Source organism: Cynocephalus volans, chromosome 3 (genome assembly GCF_027409185.1).
Source record: "Cynocephalus volans isolate mCynVol1 chromosome 3, mCynVol1.pri, whole genome shotgun sequence".
NCBI lineage: Eukaryota > Metazoa > Chordata > Mammalia > Dermoptera > Cynocephalidae > Cynocephalus > Cynocephalus volans.
In genome coordinates, this window is record NC_084462.1 from 117,322,719 (window position 1) to 117,346,762 (window position 24,044).

Here is a 24,044-nt window from a genome sequence, read left to right on the forward strand (position 1 = left end):
TCTAGTCTTTAAAGTGAGATATTAATTACATTTGTCATGCCATTGCATGGATTATTATATGAACTTACGAAGAGCAAAGGCTCATTGCAAACTCTAAAGGCTATGTAAATATTAGTCATCATTTTTGTGGTTTTTCCTTTGATTTCAGGGAATTAGCATCAATTATGTTAGAAAAAACTAGAATAAGAACCTTAATTCTGCCTCTAGAGTAGCATTGTAACATTGGAAAATTAACCTCTCAAGCCTCAGTTTTAAAAAATGAACATTAGTAAAGGAATTGAATTGGATGACCTAAAAATACTTCTCAGTTCTGAAATTTCATGAGAGACTGACTGTGAGAAATAACTAAGAGACACAGACATTTATTTGTAAAATACGCATTAGAATATATCACTTCAACACGGCTGGCTTTATGTTTCATGGGACTCCAGGTAAATTCAAATTCCCCTTAGAAAGATCCTCATGTTAAGTGAATGTGAGGCTGTGACAGTAATGAACCTGGAAGTATGAAACTATTTGTGCTGCTTTCCTAACACTGCAATGTGATGAGAACCAGACATCCTAAAGGAATTTGGGGCCTGGCGAGAGTTCGTAAGATACCATGAGACCAGGGCCAATAGTGACAGTAAACAAGTGAGCAACCCAGTAAGAATTAGGTACAGATTAGCCTGAATGTATAGCAAATAAGGTCAGCTAAATGAAACAGATAGGAAATATTTGCTTTGGCAGACTTGCCGTTGTGATGTCTTGAACATTGCCTGTCGGTGCTGCTGCTTGTGTTCTGTTCAGACAAAAGGGGAAAGTCATTCCCAGAGCGTGCGTTTTGTGTCAAGGTCACTCATGATGTTAGACCATGTCTGAGGCTATGGATCTTACTATGTAAAGATGATTGGCCTGGATTTTTCATGGTGAATAAGCAATTTTATCCTGGAAAGGTGCAGCCTGTAAGCTTAGGCTCATGTGCTTTCCATTCTTCAGGGTGATGAGGCTCAGTGCATTACTTTTTAGGAAGCCAGTGGCTTTACCATCTGCCTTCATACTTTATCTAGGAATAAAGGAAGTTTTTACTTTTTTAATGCTTTAAGAAAGTCAAAATGGAGAGGTGTCACTTAGGTGGTGTCTTGATATGTTTAGATTTGTCTGGAGTCTATTCAGCACTACTTGCTTGAGAAAGGTGTGTGTATGTGTGTGTGTGTGTGTGTGTGTGTGTGTGTGTGTGTGTGTGTGTATGTGTGTGTGTGTGTGTGTGTGTGTGTGTGTGAGAGAGAGAGAGAGAGAGAGAGAGAGAGAGAGAGAGGAGAGAGAGAGAGAGAGAGAGAGAGGTGTATGCCACAACTGGCAATCTAGTACTCTTCCTTTTCTTTCTACCTGAGATCCAAAATAAAGCTGACAAGTTGAGTTAGCCAAATTACTTTTGCTTTTGATTTCTTTATTTTCTATAGCGTAGAGAAGACTGTTCGTACTCTTCAAAAATGAAGTCTAATTAAAACCATTTCCTTATCCTATCCTCACCACATCTCGAGTTTCAAATTGTTTGGTGCATGACATTGTATTTGAGAGACCATTTACCAGGGTCTTCTTAGTGGGATGGAGGGCTCATGAAAAATATTGTGCCCCGTTCTCTCTCTAGACATGCTTTTATACAGGGGAAACATGGCCGGAAAGAACTCCAAGAATAGCCTTGCTCAAGGTACCAAAAAGACGGATAATAAGAAAAGTAGTAGATGGAACTCTATGGCAAATGAAAAGGTACATTTGTCAGGAAGAGATTCCTAGAGCAGTGCATATTAATAGGTGAAGGGCTTCTTTGGTGCCAGCTAGTTGTGAAGCATGGTGGTCAACAGTGCGGGCTCTGGAGCCATATTGCCTAAACCAAGTCCCAGCTTATCACCTGTGTTACACTTACCACCTGTGCTATTTTGAGAAAGTGACTTGACCATTCTGTGCTCCAGTTTCCCTTTCTGCAAAATAGAATTAAAAAGCATATCTACCAATAGAGTTGTAATGATTATATGTGTAAAATGTGTAAGAAGCTCAGAATAGTACCTGGTGTATAGTAAGCTCTCAATAAATGGATGTTATTGTTATTGTTACTACTTTGGGAAGGGAGGGGTCAGGTCTTAGAAACTCCTTGTATACAGATGACTCTGGCCTTTTGGGATCGAAGGATACCACCCTGTTTTCTTCTCCCATTTTCACCCCCTTGGTCATTATGAAGCTTCAGCCTCCTACAGAAGCTGCACTCACAATGGTTAAGGCCACATCTCCCTCTTCTTGGGGTCTATGATGGCCACCTCAGTTTCTTGGACCCTCTTTTCTGTGAAACTCTGGGCCTCCTACCTTGACAGATGATTCTTATATTGTATTAGAGATAATTCTCCTCTAATTGGCCCAATAATTTTAGTTAATGCGCTCTCTGACATCTTAGGAAGTTTATGTAGGGGAATTTATGCTATGAATGTGTGTTCAGACAAATACAAACAACATTCTAGTCTATAATATTGTCACACAGCAATCTTATAAATATGCTTATTTATTTATAATTTGTATTTATACATATTAATAATATGTATTAATAATTATGCCCTTATAAATGTAATTCCCACAGCACTCTTTAAGATCATTACAACATATTATGGGAAGAAAAAGAAAGGGTCTCCAATAGATTCAGAATTGTCCCTCAAACCCCTGACTGCTAAACATGGAAAGACTAAGCAAGTGTGTTGGAAAGTGTGCAGCAGAAGATTGGGATGATTTGTTGATGATTTGAGCTGGATCTTGAAGGATAGATACGGTGAATGGAGTAGGTGTCGGGCGGGTGTGTGGAAGACACGAAAGATCAGTTCCCTGTTTAACTACAAGAGAGAAGGTAAATCATTTGAACACCTCTGGCTTTGAAGGAGGTGAGAACCACAGATGTTAACCATGAGAAGGGCATGAGAAATCGTTCAGCTCAATGCCCTCATTTTACAACTAGAGCCTGTCTCCGTCCAGAGTACTTCCTATTACAACATCCTGTCTCCTGATTGCACCAGGTCTTGCAAGCTCATCACAAAGGGGCAGTGAATACTTTTTTCCCCAAGATCAACACTAATATGTTCCTAGTGCCCTGCAGCTGTGGGCTCTTTATCTTTGCAGCCCTGAGAGTCTTTGAAGAGATTTCCCTTCTCTGAATTCGGTTTAAAGAGTTTCACAGTTGATTTTGAGGCACAGCCAGTGTCGAAAAACACAGACAACAGAATGAGGGGCTGGGTTGGAAAAAGTTGAGAATGTGGCACTGTTGGGCCTCATAGTGCAGAAGACATAGTGGACCTGCCCTTTCTACGCTTGTTCCTAGGTTATCTTATCCAGGCCCTGCTCTCCAGAAACACCTATATTTTGCTTTCTTTGACCAGATCTTGCTGCAGAGTTCCAGGCTCATAGAACCAGCTGCCTTATTAGACACCTCAACTGAGTGGGTTCAGAAACCAAGTTTATGATATCTGATCTCTTGCAAATTATTTCTCCTTCTGAATTTCTTTCTTTTTTTTTCTTTCATGGAATGGTACCTCCAACCATAATAGAAAGTTGGCAGTCATCTCAGATTCTAACATCTTTCTCATCCATCACATCCAATTGGTCTGTCCTTTCTACCTTCTAGCATACCCTATAAACCTGGCATGTTCTCTCCATGTGCACTGATGCTGTCTTAGTCTAGCCTCATCGACTTCTTCACAGAGTACCGTGGCAGCCGTCTAACTGGCTTCTCTACTCTCAGCCTTATTACTGGCAATCCATTCTCCACACTGCATCCGGAGTGAGTTTTCTAAGATGCCAGTTGAATTCTCTCACTCCCCTGCTTCAAAACTTCAATGATCACCCCATTGTCCTCAGGATAAAGTCTAAATTCCAGAACATGTTGTCTGTGGCCTGGCTCCTGGCCAGACTTCCAACCTCATTTCTCAATGTTTCCCTATTTGCATCTAGAGCATTAGCCATGCTCAGATACTTAGAGTTCTCAGAATGAGCTGTTCTCTCTTGGGCTTTATTTGCTAGGAACATTCTTCTCTGCTCCTCACAGTCCCCTCTGGATTTTTCTGAATCACTTACAATTATCTGTCAGGGCTCACCTTAGTTGTGAGTTTCTCCAAGAAGCTCCCATTGATGTCCCAGGATTGAGTTGAATGCCTTTCCAATGGCTCGTGAGCACTTGGGATGATCTACAACAGAGTTTCTCAGAGTGTGATCCAGGTACTTCTAAGAGTTCCCAAGACTCTTTCATGGGGTCTGCAAGGTGAAAGCAATTTTCATATTAAGACCAAAAACATTATTTGCCTTTTTCACTTTCATTTGGCATACAGTGGAGTTTTCTAGAGGGTACATGACATGCAGAAGTGAAAATGGGAATCCAGCTGTCTTCTGTTAAGCCAGACATTCACAAGATTTGCATACAGCTGAGAGAAAGCAACTCTTCTCACTATTTTTTGAAAACATAGTTATTTTTCATAAAAATGTATTATGGTAACATGTAATAGGTTATTATTGTAATTTTTTAATTAATTAATACATGTTTTTATATTTCTAAAATAAACATTGATAGGTATAACCCAAAGAAGCAAAAGTTCTTTAGAGTCGAAAATAATTCTTAGTAGTTTAAAGGAGAACCACTGATCTATATTATTACACATTATATCACACTTTGTATCTACTATGCTCTGAACTCTTTAAGAGAAGAATCTGGGTCATTTATATGTGAGTCTCAGGCCCTAATACAATTTCTGATACCTAATAAAATCTCAATATATTTTTGGCTTAAACAACAGAAATTAATTTTCTCACAGTTCTGGAGGCTGGAACTCTGAGATCAGTGTGCCAGCATGGTTGGGTTCTATGAGGGCCCTCTTCCTGGCTTGCAGACAGCCACCTTCTCACTGCCATCTGTTTGGAAACTGGGAAGTCCAAGGTCCAGGTAACACATTTGGTGAGGGCTTTCTTGGTGGTGGTGACTCTGCAGTGACATAGGGTGTTACATGGCAAGAATGGCCTGAGCAAGAAAGCTCAATTAATATTTTTTTTTTAAATAAAGGACCTAATAGGCACAAGTGCAGGTATGTTCACATACATGGAATTTGAACAAAAAAGGCTTATTAATCCTTATTTCACCTGGGCCTACTGCTACCCAATCTAGATAGTATACACAATTGGCTAAACCAATAGTAATCTGAAATTTTACATAATTCTTAAAATCTCTAGTTCTGTCCCTTTTTAAAATTTTTGACCTCCAGAAATCTTGTCCAAAGTATGTTTATGAAAACTTTAAAATGTGCAATTAGTGCTCTATACTTGAGGATATAACAACTAAGTTCTTCTGGCTCAGCTACCTACTGGTATGTGCTATCAGACAAGTACTTGACCTTTCTACACTTCAGTTTCCTCACCAGTAAAATGGGGGGTGGGGTGGGAAGGTTTTGAACTGGATGGATTCTAAGGGCCTTTGGAAGGCTGGGTCTGTGCTTCTTATCTCCATGGGAGCTCTTTCCCTTCCCCCTTTTCTCCTCTCCAAGCAGATGTGCTTGGATAATACAATCTTCTGTTTTCTTGGCTCTAATGATGTCCACTGGCTGAGCTGTCAGCCTTTACAGACTCGCTGCCCTGATGTTCTCTGGTAGAATGTTGGCTATAGCATTTTCTTGTTCATTCAGTGTGATAAACATTCCACATGGAATTCCAACTTTTTAAAAACAACAATAACTTTGTTATTACTAAAGAACTATATATTCCCTGGAGAAAATTTAGAATATCTAGATAAACAACAACTTGACAATCTCCTGTAGTCTTTTGAGTAATCTTTGTATTCTACAAACACTCCCATCCAGTCATGTGTGTCGTTATTCCAGATATTTGATTTGCAAGGAGGTCTTACTAATCAGGAAAGTATTTAGAGCTAATCTAAACATAGAATTATAACATTTTCAGCTCTGCTCTTCAGTGTCAAGGAGCCAGCCCTTTTCATTAAAACTTTTAGGACATGTTGGGAGATGTTGTTTATTAAAAGTGATTGCTTAGTTCCAACAAGGTGGGGAAGACTTTGAGCTGTAGAAAAAATAGAGAAGGAATGAGCAGAGAGAGAGAAGAGGAAAGAAAGGGGGGGGAGGGAAAAAGGAGAGGAATGGAGAACAAGGAAGGAGAGGGATTAGTAGGAGGGAGAAGAAAAGAAACAGGCAAAAGAGAACAGTAGTCAAGAAAGAGAAAAGAAAGGAGGACTTGTGATAGGAATGGCTGAGTTATGTGGCAAGGACTGGAGTTCCCACAGAGGCTTGGGAAATAAGAATGGACAACAGAGGATCTTACTGCCCTTTGTTTTCTGTCTGTGGACCTTTTGGGAGCAAGTCTGGTTAGAGAAAGAGTATGGCATAGTAGCCCAGAGGTTGGGCTCTGGAACAGAACTATTTAAATACCATGTGATGGCTTTATGAGCTTGAATAAATTACATAATGCCTCTTTGTTCTTCATCTGCACAATGGGGAAATTTGTGACTATTCAATAACTTCATAACTTATTAGAGGAATAGCTGATAGATAGCACCCAAGTGTTAAGAATTGTTATGTGTGATACCGGATATGAAAAACCTGCAAATAAATCATTAAACTATCATAATCCTAAATGCTAAGATATGAGTGTCTGAGGTCCTCATGTGGGACTTAGAGGCAGGTAAAGATGATCTGATCTGCTCACCCAGTGCCTCTGGAGGATAGGGGTGCTTGAGGCAAGGTCTCATTGAGAAGTCAGCAAAACTTTGGGCAGACTACCTGGGAGCATCTCCAGACTCACTCCTGACAGCTGTAACTATTTGAGCTTGTCTGTGTTTCAGCGTCCTCCCTATAAAAGGGAGCCTGTGGGATTCTTATGATACAGGGATGTTGTAAGGATTAAATAAGTGCCTGGCACCTAGTAAGTACTTAATTAATATTAGCTATGATTAGTTCCAGTTGGTTCTCAATTCTTTTATTCATATCTATTTTTATTAGACTTTGATGATATGCATTCCACTCTTGTTTGGCCCTTAGAATCATTAATAGTTCATTTTTATAAACCCATAGGGAGCAACTAAACTCAAAGCCTCTAGATTTGATGGAGGAAACCCATTTCCACTATGAGAGTGAGGGATCTTTCCGGGCTCTTCTTTTCCAGTTGAAATCACCATGAATAGTATTTAAAGAAATTGTAAGTTCAGCTCAATTTATCCCTTCTACATGATCCTGAGTTCAGAATAGAACTCCCCACTTGGTAAATTTTAGGTAATACCATCCCATGCCTGTTTTATTCTCTCTTTCCTGCTGACAGCCTCTTACCTTTATTCTGGGATAATTTTATCAGGAATATTTTTATATTCTAAAGCCATTCCATTCAACCTTTAGAAAAGAAGCTAAATATTTCATAAGGCATTTCAGTGTTTGAGTTTTTGGTGGCATCACAGTTAACATTGCCCGAAACCACTTCATTTTCTGTTCCATCGTTGTTCTAAAAGCACACACCATCTCTTCTCTTCTGTCAACTACTTGTACTGTGTTGGGTATTGTAGGTAGGAATGTGGGTAAATGAGTAAGGTGGCAGAGTTCATAACACCGATTTTAACTCCCTTGCACTTTATCTTGGGCCTCTGAGTCTTGGTGGTGGCACATTAAGTACATAGATAGGTGGATGGGAAAGACAAATTGCATTTGAGTGCTATTGTACAAAAGTCTAAATCAGACATTTCATATAGGAACTGTGTGTATAAGAATTATGTGCAAAAATAGAAAAATTAAATATGTATGTTGGTAAATATACACATAAAATTTCAATGCATAAATTTGTTTCTAAATGGAGTTCTAATTTTACTATTTTTCAAAGCCTAAATTAGCTTTACTGTGGTTAAGAGGATCACAATATCCTTTAACTGTTACTCTTTGGTAGCCCCATTGCTAATGTAAAGACTGGCTTCAAACAGTGTGCCCTGTTTTGAAAAGTTAAGTCAGATTATTCTTAAAATTGTGGCTATTAAGAGAGAAATGTGATGCCCTCCAGATCCACTGGTGGAGGAGGGGGTGGTGAGATCCTTGCTAACCTGCAGGTTCAGATGCTGCCTCAGTGATGATGTGAGGCAGGAGCCACACCACTCTTCTGAATGCCCAGGGAACGTACCACCACCCCTTATGTTGTGGCTGTCTGGGAACTTTTCTCTTACTGATTAAGAATGATTTTTAAAAATTATTTATCAAGTTCTTGTTTTAATCAGGCTTTAAAACATATTTTCTCTTATAGTCCTCACATAACACTAAGATGAATATTACTGTCCCTCCCTATCTTATAGAATAAGAAACTGAAGTTCAAGGACATTAAGTAGCTCATTTAGTTTATGCCTGGAATCAAATCCAGTTTTGTCTGGCTATAGCAGCTGCTCTCTTATCATTATCCACACTGGCTCATGATGAGCATTGTTGTTATGTTGCTTTTTTTTTTTTTTTCCTTTTTTAATATGTTCTTGCCTGTCTCCCTACCCGCTCCAAATAATGCTCATTTAAATGATTTTCAATTTCTAATTTCTGCCAGTGACATAGACAAGCTGTGAGATCCGCTGGCCTTTCATGACTTTATGTAGTGCCAGTGAGGCTCTTTGGATTCAGGTACTGAGTCCACCACCTTCTAGCCATAGGGTATTGCACAAGCTTCCTCACCTCTTGAGCCTCACTCTTCTCATCTATAAAATGGGGGTGACATTAATACCCACCTCACAGGGTCATTATGAGACTTAAATGACCTATTGAATAAGCACTTTCACTGAATCCTTTAGTCTTGGAATACTGAAAAAGAGGCAAATACTTCTTAATGATTTTAAAGATTCAATAGCAGAGAATTGACCAATTTTTTCATAAATATAGTGAAAATAGTTCACTTTTGTGAGGCTCTTCAGCATGTTCCTGTCTGAGGGCAGCTAACTTGATCTAGACTGGGTCAGACATCATTACCCTGGACTTCTCTGTCCATCAAGCAATGTGAATCCTTCTGGGGGTAGATACACACACGTTCACATACACATCCAAACAACAAACACCAGAAGGAAACTAGCGGTTCAGTGGGTGGCTAGATTGCCTCCTGGGAACAAGGGCCATCTCCTCTGCGATTCAACTGAGTCGAGCTCACCTGTAATTGACGCACTGGTAGAACGGGATTGTTCAAGCACGTAACTCCCTTAAGTTTTTTATTTATATTTTCTGTAATTTAGAAATGAATTTTATAGTGATCTTTGCTTAATAAAGAAAGAGTGTTTCTTGTGAAGCGTTTAGCCTCATCACGAGTCTCTTTTCAGAAAAAATAACAGGAAGTAGTGAATGTGAACGGGGAAGGACTTAGAATTTAGTGAATTTTATCTCAGTGCCAAGATGGTAGGACTGGGAAAAAGGGCTGCTTCTCCACCTGGGTCTGATCATATGTCTAGGAGCGCTGTTGCCAGAGGGTGGCATGGTACTGTGGGAAGAACAGACTCTGGAGTAAGATGTGGGTTCAAATCCCGACTCTGCCACTGGGCAAGTCACTCACTTTCTCTGACCCTCAGTTTCCTCATCTGTAAAAATGGTCATCATAAGTACCACCTCTCAGTGCTGTGGTGACAACAGTGTCTACTTCCTGCTGTATACTTCCCCATTCCCCTTTTAGAGAAATAGTTTTCAGTTTTCTAAAAGTCATGTAAAATAATTACACTTAGACTTTCAACTCCACAAGGCAGGGACTGTATCTTGTTTTCTACCATGTTGATATTTCCTGGCCCCATATCTGACATGAGGAAGGCCCTCCTTTTTATCCTGGCTGTGGATGACAATCTTGAAAGAGGGCAAAGGTAATCACTGCTACAGTTTATATTTAACCAAACAAGGCTTTTTTTGTAGAAGAGAAATAGGTAGGAAAATGAAAGAAATAATGAGTATTCTTAGCTCATCATGAGAGTATAGCTATTTTCAACACTTGACTGTAAATTTTCCCTACAAATACACTCTTCAAATGTATGGTAGCCAGCTGAGGACTCTAGCAAATTATTTTTCACAAAGCACAAAGTGTATGCACTTTCAATGTGTTTCTTAGTCTTAAAGAGATTGATGCTTTAGAAAGTTTAAAAGTAAGCTTTTTAAAAAGCACTTAGTGAAGGCACTTTCAAAACTCAAATGATTTGAAAGTGAGAGGTGTGCTGCCAACTGGTGGTAGCAGGGCCAGCCACTGTTCCATTTTCTCCCAAGTTTGATGACTGGGATTTCTTCTAGGGGTTGAATCTTGGCTTGTCTCCAAACAAGGTTTACGGCCTCTCAGAGTCTGTATCAAATATGAGGGTGACAAAGGACCCACTCAGAAGGAAACAACTAGGTCATGAAAGGTGGTGGGGAGAACTGGAGCTGATGGACTGGGCTACCCTTCATGGACCCCTGGATGGCTTGGCAGGGAGGCAGAGAAAACTAATGGAAGAAGGGGCAGAAAGTGACAATAGGAAACTGATGGTAGAAAATGTCAGGAAAGATACCGAATGTGCACACTGACAGAGTTTGAACAAGGAAGGCTAAAATGTGGCCTTTCAAAGGTTTGTAATTCAGCTTTATGGCAGTGAGGTGAATGTGCATACAATGTGCTTTTTTTCCATAGTGCAATGGCAGCATTGGATTGTGTCATGAAGAAAATCTGATTTTTATAGTGATGTTTGACTCTTTAGGTAAGTACGTATAAACAGAATATTAGAGATATACACACAAATAGGTCAATACTAAGGATAGGAACAAATTAGGATATAAACAGAATTCTGATGTAGACAGAATATGTTTTGCAAGGTCAGGGAGAGTGTCCCAACTCTTTGTTTAGTGTAAAACTACTTCTTAACTATTAAAATTCAAGAATTCAGTGCTCAGACATGCTTCATATTCTGTTGAAATTTTTGCCACCATGATATTTATTTTTGTAATCCTAAAAATGTTTAGTAGTGTGTTTTGCACATAGTAGTCAATTAATAAATATTTGTTAAGTGAATGAATGATCAATACTTGTTATACTAGGATTTTACTTTCACTCCAAAATAAACATTTTAAAAAATTTTCCCCATTTCCTTATGTTGTTATTTATGTCACCCTTCTTTTCTTTTTTTTAATTAAGTTTTTATTGAAATGTTGATTGTACATATTTATGGGTACAGAGCTATATTTCAATGCTTGTATACAACGTGTGATCTAATCAGAGTAATTAGCATATTAATCATTGCATAACAATCATTACTTTGTGATGTGCACATTTGATCTCTTCTCTTCTAGTCGTTTGATAACATGCAGTAAATCATTGCTAATTATAGATTCCTGGATCCACTGTACACCAGTAAAACTTATATTTTCTATCTGCCTATAATTTTGTGCCTATTGACCAGCTTCTCACTATCCTTCCTCCCCCCTCAACTTTCCGACTTCTAGTAGCCATAGTTCTCTTTCCTTTTAACAGTTCAACTTATTGTTATTAATTTGGCTGTCTGTTGTAGTTGTTTGTTTTGGCTCCCATATATGAGTGAGAATATTTCTTTTTCTGTTGCTTGGCCTATTTCGCTCAACATAATTTTCTCCAAGTTCATCCATGCTGCTGTGAATGGCAGCATTTCATTCTTTTTTATGACTGAGAAGTATTCCATTGTGTATACGTATCACATTTTCTTTACCCAATCATCTGTCAGTGGACATTTAGGTTGGTTCCATACCTTGGCTATTGTGAACACAGCTGTGATGAACATGGGGGTGCTGGTATCTCTTCAACATGATGATTTCCATTCCTTTGGGTATATACCCAATAGGGGGATTGCTGGGTGACATGGTAGTTCTATCTGTAGTTGTTTGAGAAACCTCTATACTGTTTTCTATAATGGCTGTACTAATTAATAATGCCACCAACAATGTATAAGTGTTCCCCTTTCTCTGTATCCTCACCAGCATTTGTTATCCTCTGTCTTTTTGATAGTAGCCAGTCTAACTGGGGTGAGATGATATCTCAATGTGGTTTTGATTTGCATTTCCCTGATGATTTGTGATGTTGAGCGTTTTTCATGTAACTCTTAGCCATTTGTATATCTTCTTTTGAGAAATATCTATTCAGCTTTCTAGCTCATTTTTTAATTAGGTTTATTTATTTATTATTATTAAGTTGTTTGAGTTCCTTGTATATTCTGGAAATTAGTCCCTTGTCAGAAGTGTAGTTCGAAAATATTTTCTCCCATTCTGCAGGTTGTCTGTTTTTGCTTTCCTTTGCTGTACAGAAGCTTTCAAATTTGATAAAATCGCATTTATTTTTACTTTTGAGCCTGTGCTTTTGGGGTCTCACTCCTAAAATCTTTACCCAGTCCTACATCTTGGAGCATTTCCCCTGTGATTTCTTCTAGCAGTTTTATAGTTATAGGTCTTACACTTAAGTTTTTAATACATTTTGAGTTGGTTCTTATATATGGTGAGAGATAAGGGTCCAGTTTCATTCTTCTATACATGGATATCCAGTTTTTCCAGCACCATTTATTGAAGAGGCTGTCCTTTCCTCAATGTATGTTTTCAGCACCTTTGTCAAAGATCAGTTTGCTGTAAGTATGTGGGTTGATTTCTAGGTTCTCTATTCTTTTCCATTGGTCCATGTGTCTGTTTTTACACCAGTACCATGCTGTTTTGGTTACTATCACTTTGCAGTATATTTTGAAGTCAGGTAGTGTAATGCCTCCTGCTTTTTCTTTTTGTTTGGGATTACTTTGGCTATTCAAGGTCTCTTATTGTTTCATATGAATTTTAGGATTGTTTTTTCCATTTCTGTGAGGAGCACCATTGGTATTCAGATAGGGACTGTGTTGAATTCATAAATTTCTTTGGGTAGTATGGTCATTTGCACAACATTAATCATACCAATCCATGAGCAAGGAATGTCTTTCCATTTTTTTATGTCCTCTTTAATTTCTTTCATTAGTGTTTTATAGTTTCTTTGTTGAGATCTTTCACCTCCTTGGTTAAGTTTATTCTTAGGTTTTTAAATTATTTTTGGTAGCTATTGTAAATGGGATTGCTTTCTTGATTTGTTTTTCTGATAGTTCATTTTTGGTTTATAGAAATGCTACTTTTTTTGTATATTGATTTTATATCTGCAACTTTATGGAAATTGTTGATCAATTCTAAGAGCTTTTTGGCAGAGTCTTTAGGTTTCTTTATATATAAGATCATGTCATCTGCAGACAGAGACGATCTGACTTCTTCTTTTTCAATTGGATGCCCTTTATTCCTAACTTCTCTGGCTAGAACTTCCAGTACTATGTTAAATAGCAGTGGTGAGAGTGCATCCTTGACTTGTCCCTGTTCTTAGAGAAAAAGCTTTTAGCTTTTTCCCATTCAGGATGATGTTAGCTGTGAGTTTGTCATATATGGTTTTTATTATGTTGAGGTATTTTCCTTCTATACCTATTTTGTTGAAAGTTTTTATCATGAAGGATGCTGAATTTTAGCAAAAGCTATTTCTGCATTTATTGAGATGATCATATGGTTTTTGTCATTCATTTTGTTGATGTAGTGTATCACATTTACTGATTTGCATGTGCTGAACCATCCATACATTCCTGGGATGAATCCCCCTTGATCATGGTGTATCATATTTTTGATAAACTGTTGAATTATGTTTGCTAGCACATTATTGAGAATTTTTGCTTCTAAGTTCATTGAGGATATTAGCCTATAGTTTTCTTTTTTTTGTTGTGTCTTTGTCTGGTTTTGGTATTGGTGGGATGCTGGCCTCATAGAATAAATTTGGGAGAATACCTGCTGCTTTGAATTTTTGGAATAGATTGAGAGGGATTGGTATTAAATCTTCTTTAGAAGCTTGGTAGAATTCAATAGTGAAGTGATCTGGTCCTGGACTTTTCTTCGTTGGGTGACTTTTTATTACTGATTTAATCCTGTGGCTCATTCTTGGTCTGTTCAGACTTTCTATTTCTTCTTGTTTCAGGTGTTGTAGGTTGTGTGTATCCAGAAATTTTTCTGTATCCTCCATATTTTCAAATTTGTTAGTGTATAATTGTTCATAAGAGGCTCAAAGGATTATTTGTATTTCTGTGGAATCAGTTGTAATATCTCCTATTTTCATTTCTGATTTTCGTTATTTGGGTCTTTTCCCTTTTTATCTTGGTTAGTCTAGCTAATGGTTTGCTACTTTTGTTTATCTTATCAAAAACAGCTTTTTATTTTATTAATCTTTTAAATCATTTCTTTGGTCTCTATTTCATTTAGTTCTGCTCTAATCTTTATTATTTCTTTCCATCTACTAACTTTGGGGTGGATTGTTTTCACTTTTCTAGCTCCTTGAGGTGTAAAGTTTGGTTACTTATTTGAGACCTTTCAACTTTTTTGATGTAAGCACTTATTATAATAAATTTCCCTCTTAGTACTACTTCTGCCTTATCCCATAGGTTTTGGTACGATGTACTTCTATTTTCATTTGCTTAAAGAAATTTTTTGATTTCCTGCTTTATTTCATCTTTGACCCATCAGTTGTTCAGGAACGTGTTGTTTAATTTCAAGTATTTGCATAGTTTCCACAGTTTTGCTTATTGTTGATTTCTAGGTTTATTTCATTACGGTCTGAAAAAATACTTGGTATGATTTCAATTTTTAAAAATTTTTTGAGACTTGATTTGTGGTCTAACATGTAGTCTATCCTGCAGAATAATCCATGTGCTAATGAGAAGAAGGTATATTATGCAGTTTTTGGATGAAATGTTCTGTAAATGTCTGTCAAGTCCATTTGGTTTAGAGTACAGTTGAAATCCAATGTTTCTGTGTTAATTTTTTGTCTAGATGATCTGTTCAATGCTGAGAGAGGGGTGTTGTCTCCAACTGTTATTGTATTGGGGTCTATCTCTCCCTTTAGACCTAGTAATAATTGCTTTATATATCTGGGTGCTCCAATCTTGGGTGCATATATATTTATAGTTGTTATATGTTCTTGCTGAATTGATCCCTTTATTATTATATAAGGTCCTTCTTTGTCTCTTTTTATAGTTTTTCATTTCAAGTCTATTTTATACAATATAAGTATAGCTACTCCTGCTCATTTTTGGTTTGCATTTGCATGGAATATCTTTTTCTATCCCTTCACTACTAGTCTATGTGTGTCTTTACTGGTCAAGTGAGTTTCTTGCAGGCAGCACATATTTGGGTATAGTTTTTAAAATCCATTCAGCCAATCTATATCTTTTAAGTGGAGAGTTTAAGTTCAGGGTTGTTATTGAAAGGTATTGCTTTACTCCTGCCATTTTCTTAATTTTTTTAATGGTTGTTTTGTGTTTCTTTCTTTCATTTTTATTGTTTGTCTTTGCTGTTGGTGTTTTTTGTAAAGTGATAAGATACAGTTTCTTTCTCTTTCTCATTTACTTATCTGCTCCATTAGTGCATTATTCCTTCTTGTGTATTCATGATGGTAGTTATCACTCTTTTTATTCCAGATATAGGACTCCTTTGAGGACTTTTTGTAGGGCCAGTGTTTTTATGGTGAATTCCTAAAGTTTTTGTTTGTCTAGCAAAGACATTATTTCTCCTTTGTTTCTGAAGGATAGCTTTGCTGGGTATAGTATTCTTGGCTGACAGTTTTTTCTTTGAGCACTTTGAATATATTCTCCTGGCCAGTATGGTTTCCGTTGAGATGTCTGTTATTAGTATGATGGGGATTCCCTGATAGGTGACTTGATATTTTTTCTCACTGTTTTTAGAATTCTCTCTTTGTCTTTAACTTTGATGATTTGACTATAATGTCTTGCGGAGGACCTTTTTGTGTTGAATCTGTTTGGGGATGTTTGAGTCTCCTGGATCCGGAAGATTGTATCTTTCCCAATACATGGTAAGTTTCCACTTATTATTTCATTGAGTAAGTTTTTGATAACTTTTCCTTTCTCTTCCCCTTCTGGATTGCCCATGATATGGATTTTTGTACACTTAAGGTTGTCTAATAGATCTTATTGGCTTTCTTCATTTTTTACAATTCTTTTTTCTTTTTCTTTTTGGTCCAATTGGGTTAATTCAAAAAGCCTGTCTTCAAGTTCAGAAATTCTTAATTTCATTTGTTCTAGCCTGTAGCTTAAGCTCTTTATCATATTTTTTTTATTTCATTGAATGAATTCTTCAGTTCCAGGATTTCTGCTTGGTTCTTTTTTAGAACATTTATCTCTTTGTTGAAATATTCCTTCATTTCCTGGAATTTTAAAAAATTTTATTATGGTTTATATCTATATTTTCTTGCATTATATTAAGTTTCTTTAAGATTATTCTTTGAATTCCTTTTCAGGCATTTCATCAATTTTCTGTTGTTTGGGGTATAACTGGAGAATTATTGTCTTCCTGTAAGGGGTGTCATGTTTCCTTATATTTTCATTCTTCTTGTATCTCCATGTTGATATGTGGGCATCTGGAGGGGCAGTCACTTTTTCTAATTTTTGAAATAGAAGTGTTCTAAATTGACAGGTTGACCATTTTAGGGTTGGTTCTGGGTGAGTGCAGTAGTGCAGACTTTGTATGACTTTTCAACTGTATTCAGTCTTGGAGTTGTCTGTGGGTGCCGTTGTGGTCTATGTGTAGGGTCCTTGGTAGTTTTTGTTGGTGTCTGTGACAATGGGCAGGGTTGTTGTGGCTGAGGGTCCAGCAGCTCAGGAAGCAGGTGTACACTGGTGTAGCAGATCATCGCAGCTCTATAGAAGGCTGCTGGATCATCTGTTTAGCCTAGAGCAAGCCTGCAAGGACACCACAGGACCCAGCAGCTCTGTAGAGGTCTGTTGTGAGAGCAAAAAGCTGCTACCCAAATAAGCTGTTGGTCCAAGAGGAAGTGCAGCAGGGTCTGCCCCCTCTCTAGAAGGCCATTGAGTCTGCTGTTGAGTCTGAAACAAGCCTGCAGGAGTGCATCCAGGTCCAGCAACTCTGTAGGGGCCTGCCTTGGAGCGTCAAAGCCCCTGTATGTGTCCAAACGTGAATACTCCAGCATATCCAAATGGTTTGTGTGTTGAGTGGCATTTTCTTAGTCTTTCTAAGAGCACCTCATGATATGGTGATAGTACACTGTCTATTATACACAGAACACTGATGGTAGTACAAATAAAAGGGCTGAGAAAGGTGGAGAAATAGCAGGTGACAAAGGTATCAAGAACTGGACACACTCCAGTTTCACTTGCCTTCATGATTTCTGTTTATATTTACATTCTTGAGGCTACACATAGAAGCAGGAGACAAGGTAGAAAACTATCTTTCTAAGAGGAATGTGTGCTTAGGTTTTTATTACAAGTTAGACACACCAGGATTTCTCAGGTCTCTACTGTGATTGATGAAACTTTTTAGCATTTAATAATTTAGTATATAATTTAGAATATAATAAAAGAGTTAGGAAAATGTGCAACAAATGAAAATTGGTGAGGATGGGATATAATTCAGAAGAAACCCAGAGAGAAGCCTTGAAAGGACCCTTGTTTCCTGTATCTTAGACAGCCTTGTTTTGCTGTCTGGCTGGGCTACACAGAGATACCATCCAGAAGGGTTCACCTGGGTCCCTTGGGTTTTGCTTACTCTGCATCTCATGGATTTCAGCTAACTATGTGATCATGGTTCTGTTAGGAAATTTGACACACATTGTTTAATACTCTTTGGCCAAGACTAACCTTTCATGATGAGGTACTCATGCATTCATGTATACACACATAATATTTTGTTTGCTTGGTTTTTGGAGGGAGAGGCGATAATGAATAGCCTACAACTGGTCATATTTCAAATAACATCTTTTACTATTTGACTTCTTGTATTCAACCAATTGTTTCCAAAATAATTTACTTCCTACCTTAATTTCTTCCTAAACCAATTTATATATACAGATATAACAACCCAAGTCAAAATTCAATAGTAAATACTATTTAATACTATAAATACAATAAGCTACTATTTTCCTCTCACAATTATCAACCATTTAGATTCTGCTTTTCTGATCAGCTTCTGTAGATGATAGACAATACTCCTGTAAGTCCATCTGGTTAGCAAAGGGTCTGTTCATTTTTCTCCAAAAAATTAATTTTGAGAGTATCAAGAGTTAGTACTTGAGTTTTAACAGACTCTGCTCTTACTTCTGCTCATGAAGTTACTGTACACATTTTAAAGGATGTGTGGTAAACATCAGGTCAGATATAAACTTGTAAAATATTCTGAGCCCTAGGTATTCTATCAGAAAGGAGGGTTTGGAAAATGATGTTTTGAACAGGAGGCTGTACTGAGAAGACTGAGCTTCAGTATGGGTAATTTCTACATTAAAGGGGTCAGATTTGGGGGAGGAAATGAAAAGTAAAGCAACTCTCAAATTAATGGAAATGCAGGAAAGAAAGAGCAGACAAACTGATATCCTAAATTTATGAGAAGGAGCAAAATGAGTTATTTGGTATGGATTACCAAATTTTAGAAAAAGTTGTAATAGAAAATTAGATAAAAGGTTGATTCAGGTAGATCATCAGAAAATGCATTTGGTAAGGGAATACATTGTGTGAAATTCATGAAAGCTTCTCTGGTGGGCACATTTTTACTTTACTTAGAATAAATTTTTTTGAGTGATGACCAAAGGAAGCCTTAATGATACCATTAGTTTAAAACTGGAGATTAGGACTTGGGACAGGTTAAACTACCTCATATTTCCCAGCTTAGCCAATTGTAATTGCATAGGTCTCAGTTTCTGATTAAGATGTCTCTGAGATGATATTTCTTATTGGCTTTACCAAAACTGTGTGATTATAGATTGATTTTCAAAAGAATATTAAATGGAAAATTTTGCATTTGTGAAATCTAGTTGCGATGTGTGTCCCTGGGTATGATTGTCCTCTGAGACTTGGTACAGTAGGGATATTTTTGAAAAGGAAAGCTAAAAGTATGTATGAACATGGAAAAACATACCTAACACCACTACATGGAGTTACAGAGTGAGCTCCTGGCAGGTTGACAACACACCTGAAAGGGCAGGACAGTCTGATCTGACTCTGAGCAAGGGCCTCTTTGCTCACATCTCTGCTCTGTCCGCCTTTAATAAACAGGAATGTGCTTCTGAGTGTTATTTGTCTGTCTTTCTCTTTATTACTGTTCTCAACCCCATTTTCTATTTGAGGCAAACCAATTGCTTGAATTAAAGAGTTATGGATCTTAAAGTATTATCTAAGAGAAATCTTAATAACAAAACCTAGCTTCTGAGAAACATGATAAAGAAAACGAGTTTTCACCTGTTTCTCACTTCAGTCTCAGGATATCCTCAGCTAAGCATAAAAAAATACTAATCAAAGTTAATCAAAAGGCCAGTATGATGTGTTAAGTTTAACAGGACAAAAGCATCCCAAGCCATTTCTGTAAGTACAGATGTGGAAGCCTGCTCTTGCTCCTTATGACCTCCAGGTGGTGCTGTTTACCTAGACATAGAAAGCAGGAGCCCAGCCCAGCTTCCTTTGCTTAAGTTTGTAGCTGGGCTTTTATGTTTTCAAAATATTTTGTTTCTACAGATGTGTTCTTTTAAATGATCGATAAAATTTTATAACCACTATTTGAAAAATTGCAAGAGTATTGTGATTTGTGTTTCCTAGCCAAGAATATTTCTTTATGTCTGGACACACCCAGAGTCAGGGGTTACGTTTGTTCCTTGGTTCCACTTCTACTCTTCCTTGCTTCTGAGCACCCAGGCTCGGCCACAGACATTGGGCTGTCAGTGCAACTCATCCGAGTACCTTTAAACGCTTATATAATTTAAAAATATATTTCTAGTGCAGCTGAGGCAACTCAGCCCCATGGGCTTCTGAGTCAAGAACACCATCTTTACAGGAATGCTTTTATCCCCCAAAGTCGGTGAGTGTTCCTGACAGACCTGACCTGATTTTTTGGCAAGGGATGCTTGTCAAATGCCAGAAATGTTTTGATGTTTCGAGGTCAGTCACCTGTACAGGGACACCCTGCGATTCAATCCACATTCCTCAGAAAAGTGTCCCTAAGAAAAAACTGAGGTGGTCATTGACAATTTCTTTCCCATTTTGATAGATTTCAGGGCCAGAAATAGAGGAAATTCCATCACAGCAAAGGTGGCACTAGGATGGGAGTGCAGCGGTATCAATTTCATTATGGGTGAAGTTTGTAATTTTTAAGATTGCTTTTTTTAAAAAAAACAACCAATTAATATGCCTTTCTTGTCTTTTTTTTTTTTTTCCCTTTTCTTTTCTCTCACAAGGGGTTTGTAAACAAGCTGGACGAATTCATTCAGTGGTTAAACGAAGCCATGGAAACCACTGAGAATTGGACGCCCCCCAAAGCAGAGACGGACGGCCTTAAACTGTACCTGGAGACACACTTGGTAGGCAAGATTGCTGCTGTCAGTAATCAAAGGATTCTAACGTGCTGCTTGCTTGTGGGGAATATCCGTTTTATTTATCAAAAGTCATCATATGCTAATGAAACCAGGTTTTAATGGGGTAAACTACAGAAGCTGAAAATTTACAGGCATTTCCAGTAATACTATGAAATCTAAATCTTCCATATTTTAAGCTACTTTTTCTTTTTTCATTTTTTTTAAAGCTACTTTTTCAAAGCTTTTTCCAGAAGGGTCATTCTTTTGAAAATATTTTAGAAAATGTTCCTCGAGCCTTGCTCTCTAAAGTGACCATTCAAGGTTTTCCTCTTCTTAAAAAAAGAAAAGAAAAGAGATCATTTTGATGACCATTCTAAGCTTCCTAGAATTCTTGTAAAATTAATGAACCGCTCATTATCAAGAGAGTCTACTTTATCTGTTCTACACTGGGTTATTTTAATAAAATATTTAAAATGATGATCTCCATCATTTTTGCTGCTATGTGGGTTTTTCAGCATATAATTAATACAACTGTCATTAGGCTCATCCCCGTGCACGGGTAAAACCATGGAGGGGAAGTGAAAAAACACTTGGATAAATATGCTTCTGAGTATGTTAGAAGCAGAATTATAGACTAGGGGACATTTGATGAACCTCATGTGGTTTTTACTGAATGCTTCAAATGGCCGATATCAATTATGAAGGGGTGGAACCCAAGTAGTGGAATGTGATAAAGCATGAAGAAAAAGCACATTGTCATAGGAAATGAAAATTCAAGCTTTAAGTACCTCATCTTTATTCCTTTCACTGATAGCATAAAATTGACAAAGGCAATGAACACGAGTCCTTGGGTACCCAACTGTGGTGTTGGTTTTCTATCCCTTTCACACACTCAGAATTTGGATTGAGTAAACATCATGTGGGGGTCCCACATGTAGGCAAGTTCACAGGTTCCAGAACTGTTTGCTGTGATGTTAAGCAAGAAAGGGAAGGGAGAAACTGAGAGGGAGAAAAGAGAGGAAAGAGAGAGAGAGAAAATGTTTTAGGTTATTTGGTGTTTGTGTTTTGCAGCATGCAAGAAAAGCAGCCTCAAAATTCTGCATGCAAAAAGCCTTGTGGATGACAAAGAATGACAAAACTGTGTGGTACAGGATGAGTGTGTTGCTTCCCTCTTTAGAGACCTGGGTTGATGGTATATAAAATGCCAGTGACCCTAACCACCTCTCTTGTACATGGGTTTTTAAATACTGCCCTCAGTGCTCAATTCCCTGTTGAGTAGAGTTTTATTTTATTTTTTTTTTAAAGAGGGCATTTCATAACAGCAAGATAAAGATATTCAGTGCTTTATAATGTAAATTGTGTTAATTAGAATGTCAACTCTTCACTGGCATTGTCCTGACAGAAATTCTAATCTGTGTTTAAACAGGAGTATATGAACTTTATTTCACATTAAGTGTGCTGTCTTAATTTCTCTTGATTTAATATTTTTTGGAAAACACTCATTTAGTTTTTGAGGTCCCAGAGGGCATGGGGGCATAAAGAGCACTTTAACTGTGGGTTGTTTATCAAAAGCCAGGCGAGGAAGAGTGTGCACAAAGGTCACTTTCCTCTTTGGGTCTTGCGTGATATGGCTCCCATGTAACCAGTCCAGTAGTACAGAGTCCTTACTCGGCGTCCTTGTGTTGGCCTCTAACTCAGTCCAGCCCAGTGCTGTTCACGAGGACTTCCTGTGCTGGTGGAGTATTCTACAGTACACTGCCTTGTATGGGGACCACTGACTATATGTATCTACCACGCACTTGAAAGGTGGCCACTGCAAGTGAGGAAATGCATTTTTAGTTTTAATTAACTTACATTTAAATTCCAATGGCCACGTGTGGCTGATGACTCCTGTATTCTATCCAGCTTTGTAAACTGCAGCCTCTTTACAGGTGACCATAACGAATTGCAGGTATCCACGCCTGCCTCATAATGACATTCTCATCCAAAATGTGGAAATCATTATCCATGTTGTTGTGGATCTCCAGGGTAGGGATCCATAGCAAAGGGCCCTTCTTAAGATATTTATCTCTTAAAGAATAGCCTTGTTCCTGTCTCGCGATCAGCACTTTCTTGGGTGAGTTTTCTCCACTATCATGCCCGATTGTATTGGTTGGAATAGAAATAACGTATGAACATCTTTATTTCTGCTTTGCATATAGTGAGGGACTGTGATCTTTACACCTGTTCACTGGATGTTAAATCACAATCTCAAACTTCACGTCTGAAATTATGAATAATAATGTCTAGCAGTTACAGAAGACCTAGTGTACATGGATTGCCACCGAGTGACACTTAAGGGTAATCATTAAGAGTCACCGGTACACTGCATGCTGTGTCTGTTACTCTAGATACAGCCTGTGGCTCGAACATCTTTCAAACAAATTCTGAGTTTCTCTGTCTCCATCAGTGTCTACATTGTCCTCCTGATCAATATTGTCATTTGTATTTTTTATTGTATTTTCTTATTGTCATGCTGAGTTACTATTAAATTATTCTTCTCAAAATAAGGCAAAAAAATCCACCTTCCCACAAAAGACAATATATGAGTATGTCTAGAGATGTACATTACTTAGTTCACCCTGCATAAAACATTACTGGTCTCTAATGAGTGAGCAAGTGGTGTTTGCAAGATTATCCAGTCGTAGAGATAGCAACATGAATTTCTTTAAACATTGCTATAGATTCTATAATTTAACATTAAATAGATGCGTAAGCCTCTAGAGTGAGGGTCAGAGTCTCCCCAGTTTAATAATGTGTTAGCATCCTGCAATACTTATTATAAAGAAAAACAAACATAAAAACAATAACAAAAGTTGTACATTCTGATTTTGATTGTTAATTCAATTATTTTCCACGACAGTCACCAAGGGTTTTTACCAACACAAATCAATTAAAGCTTTACAATACCTTTACGAGAGATGAGAAAAAGTTTTATTTCAACTGTAAGAAATACTGTGAAATTGCAATGATACATCAATGATTTTCCATGATAATTAATCATCGGCTTGCAACCTGGCTGCTCCTTTCAAAAATACAATTCCTATCTTCCTAGAAAATGACATTTTCAGGAAAATGTCATTCTGGGAAGGTATTTTGCAAGTGTTGAGCATGTTGAACATTCCCGCTTTGAAAACTACTTTTAAAACAGCCTTGTATAGATGTGTTCTTGGACGGACTCCCTTCCCTCTCTTCCTTCCCTCACCTCTGTCCTCTTCCCACCACTTTTTTTTTTTTTTAAACCGCTCTATTGGGGTATAACTGAGATACGATAAATTGCATATTTTAAAATATACAATTTTACAAGTTTTGACAATCTGACAAATATAGACACCCATGAAACCATCACCTCAGTCAAGATACTGAACATATCCGTCACCCCAAAAGCAGCTCCATGACACTTTGTAATTCCTCCCGCCCCTTCCCAGCTGCTGCTCTATCCCTGAGCAATCCCTGATCTGCTTTGTCACTGTGATATTAGTTTGCACTTTTTAGAATTTTATATAAATAGAATCAAGCAATATGCACTTCTTTTCAGTCTGGTTTCTTTACTCACATACTTATTCTGATATATGTTGTTGTTAAATGCATTGGTTGTTCGTTCCCTTTGACTGCTGAGT

At 37.6% G+C, this 24,044-nt stretch overlaps 1 protein-coding gene across 1 annotated transcript in view; it reads left to right on the plus strand.

The window, feature by feature from the left end:
* AKAP6 (A-kinase anchoring protein 6) overlaps positions 1-24,044 on the plus strand; it is a 353,091-nt gene that overhangs the window by 101,743 nt on the left and 227,304 nt on the right. Inside the window, exon 8 of the mRNA XM_063090114.1 lies at positions 20,269-20,391. Coding sequence (XP_062946184.1) covers positions 20,269-20,391 — 123 coding nt within the window. The remainder of the gene's footprint in view (positions 1-20,268; positions 20,392-24,044) is intronic.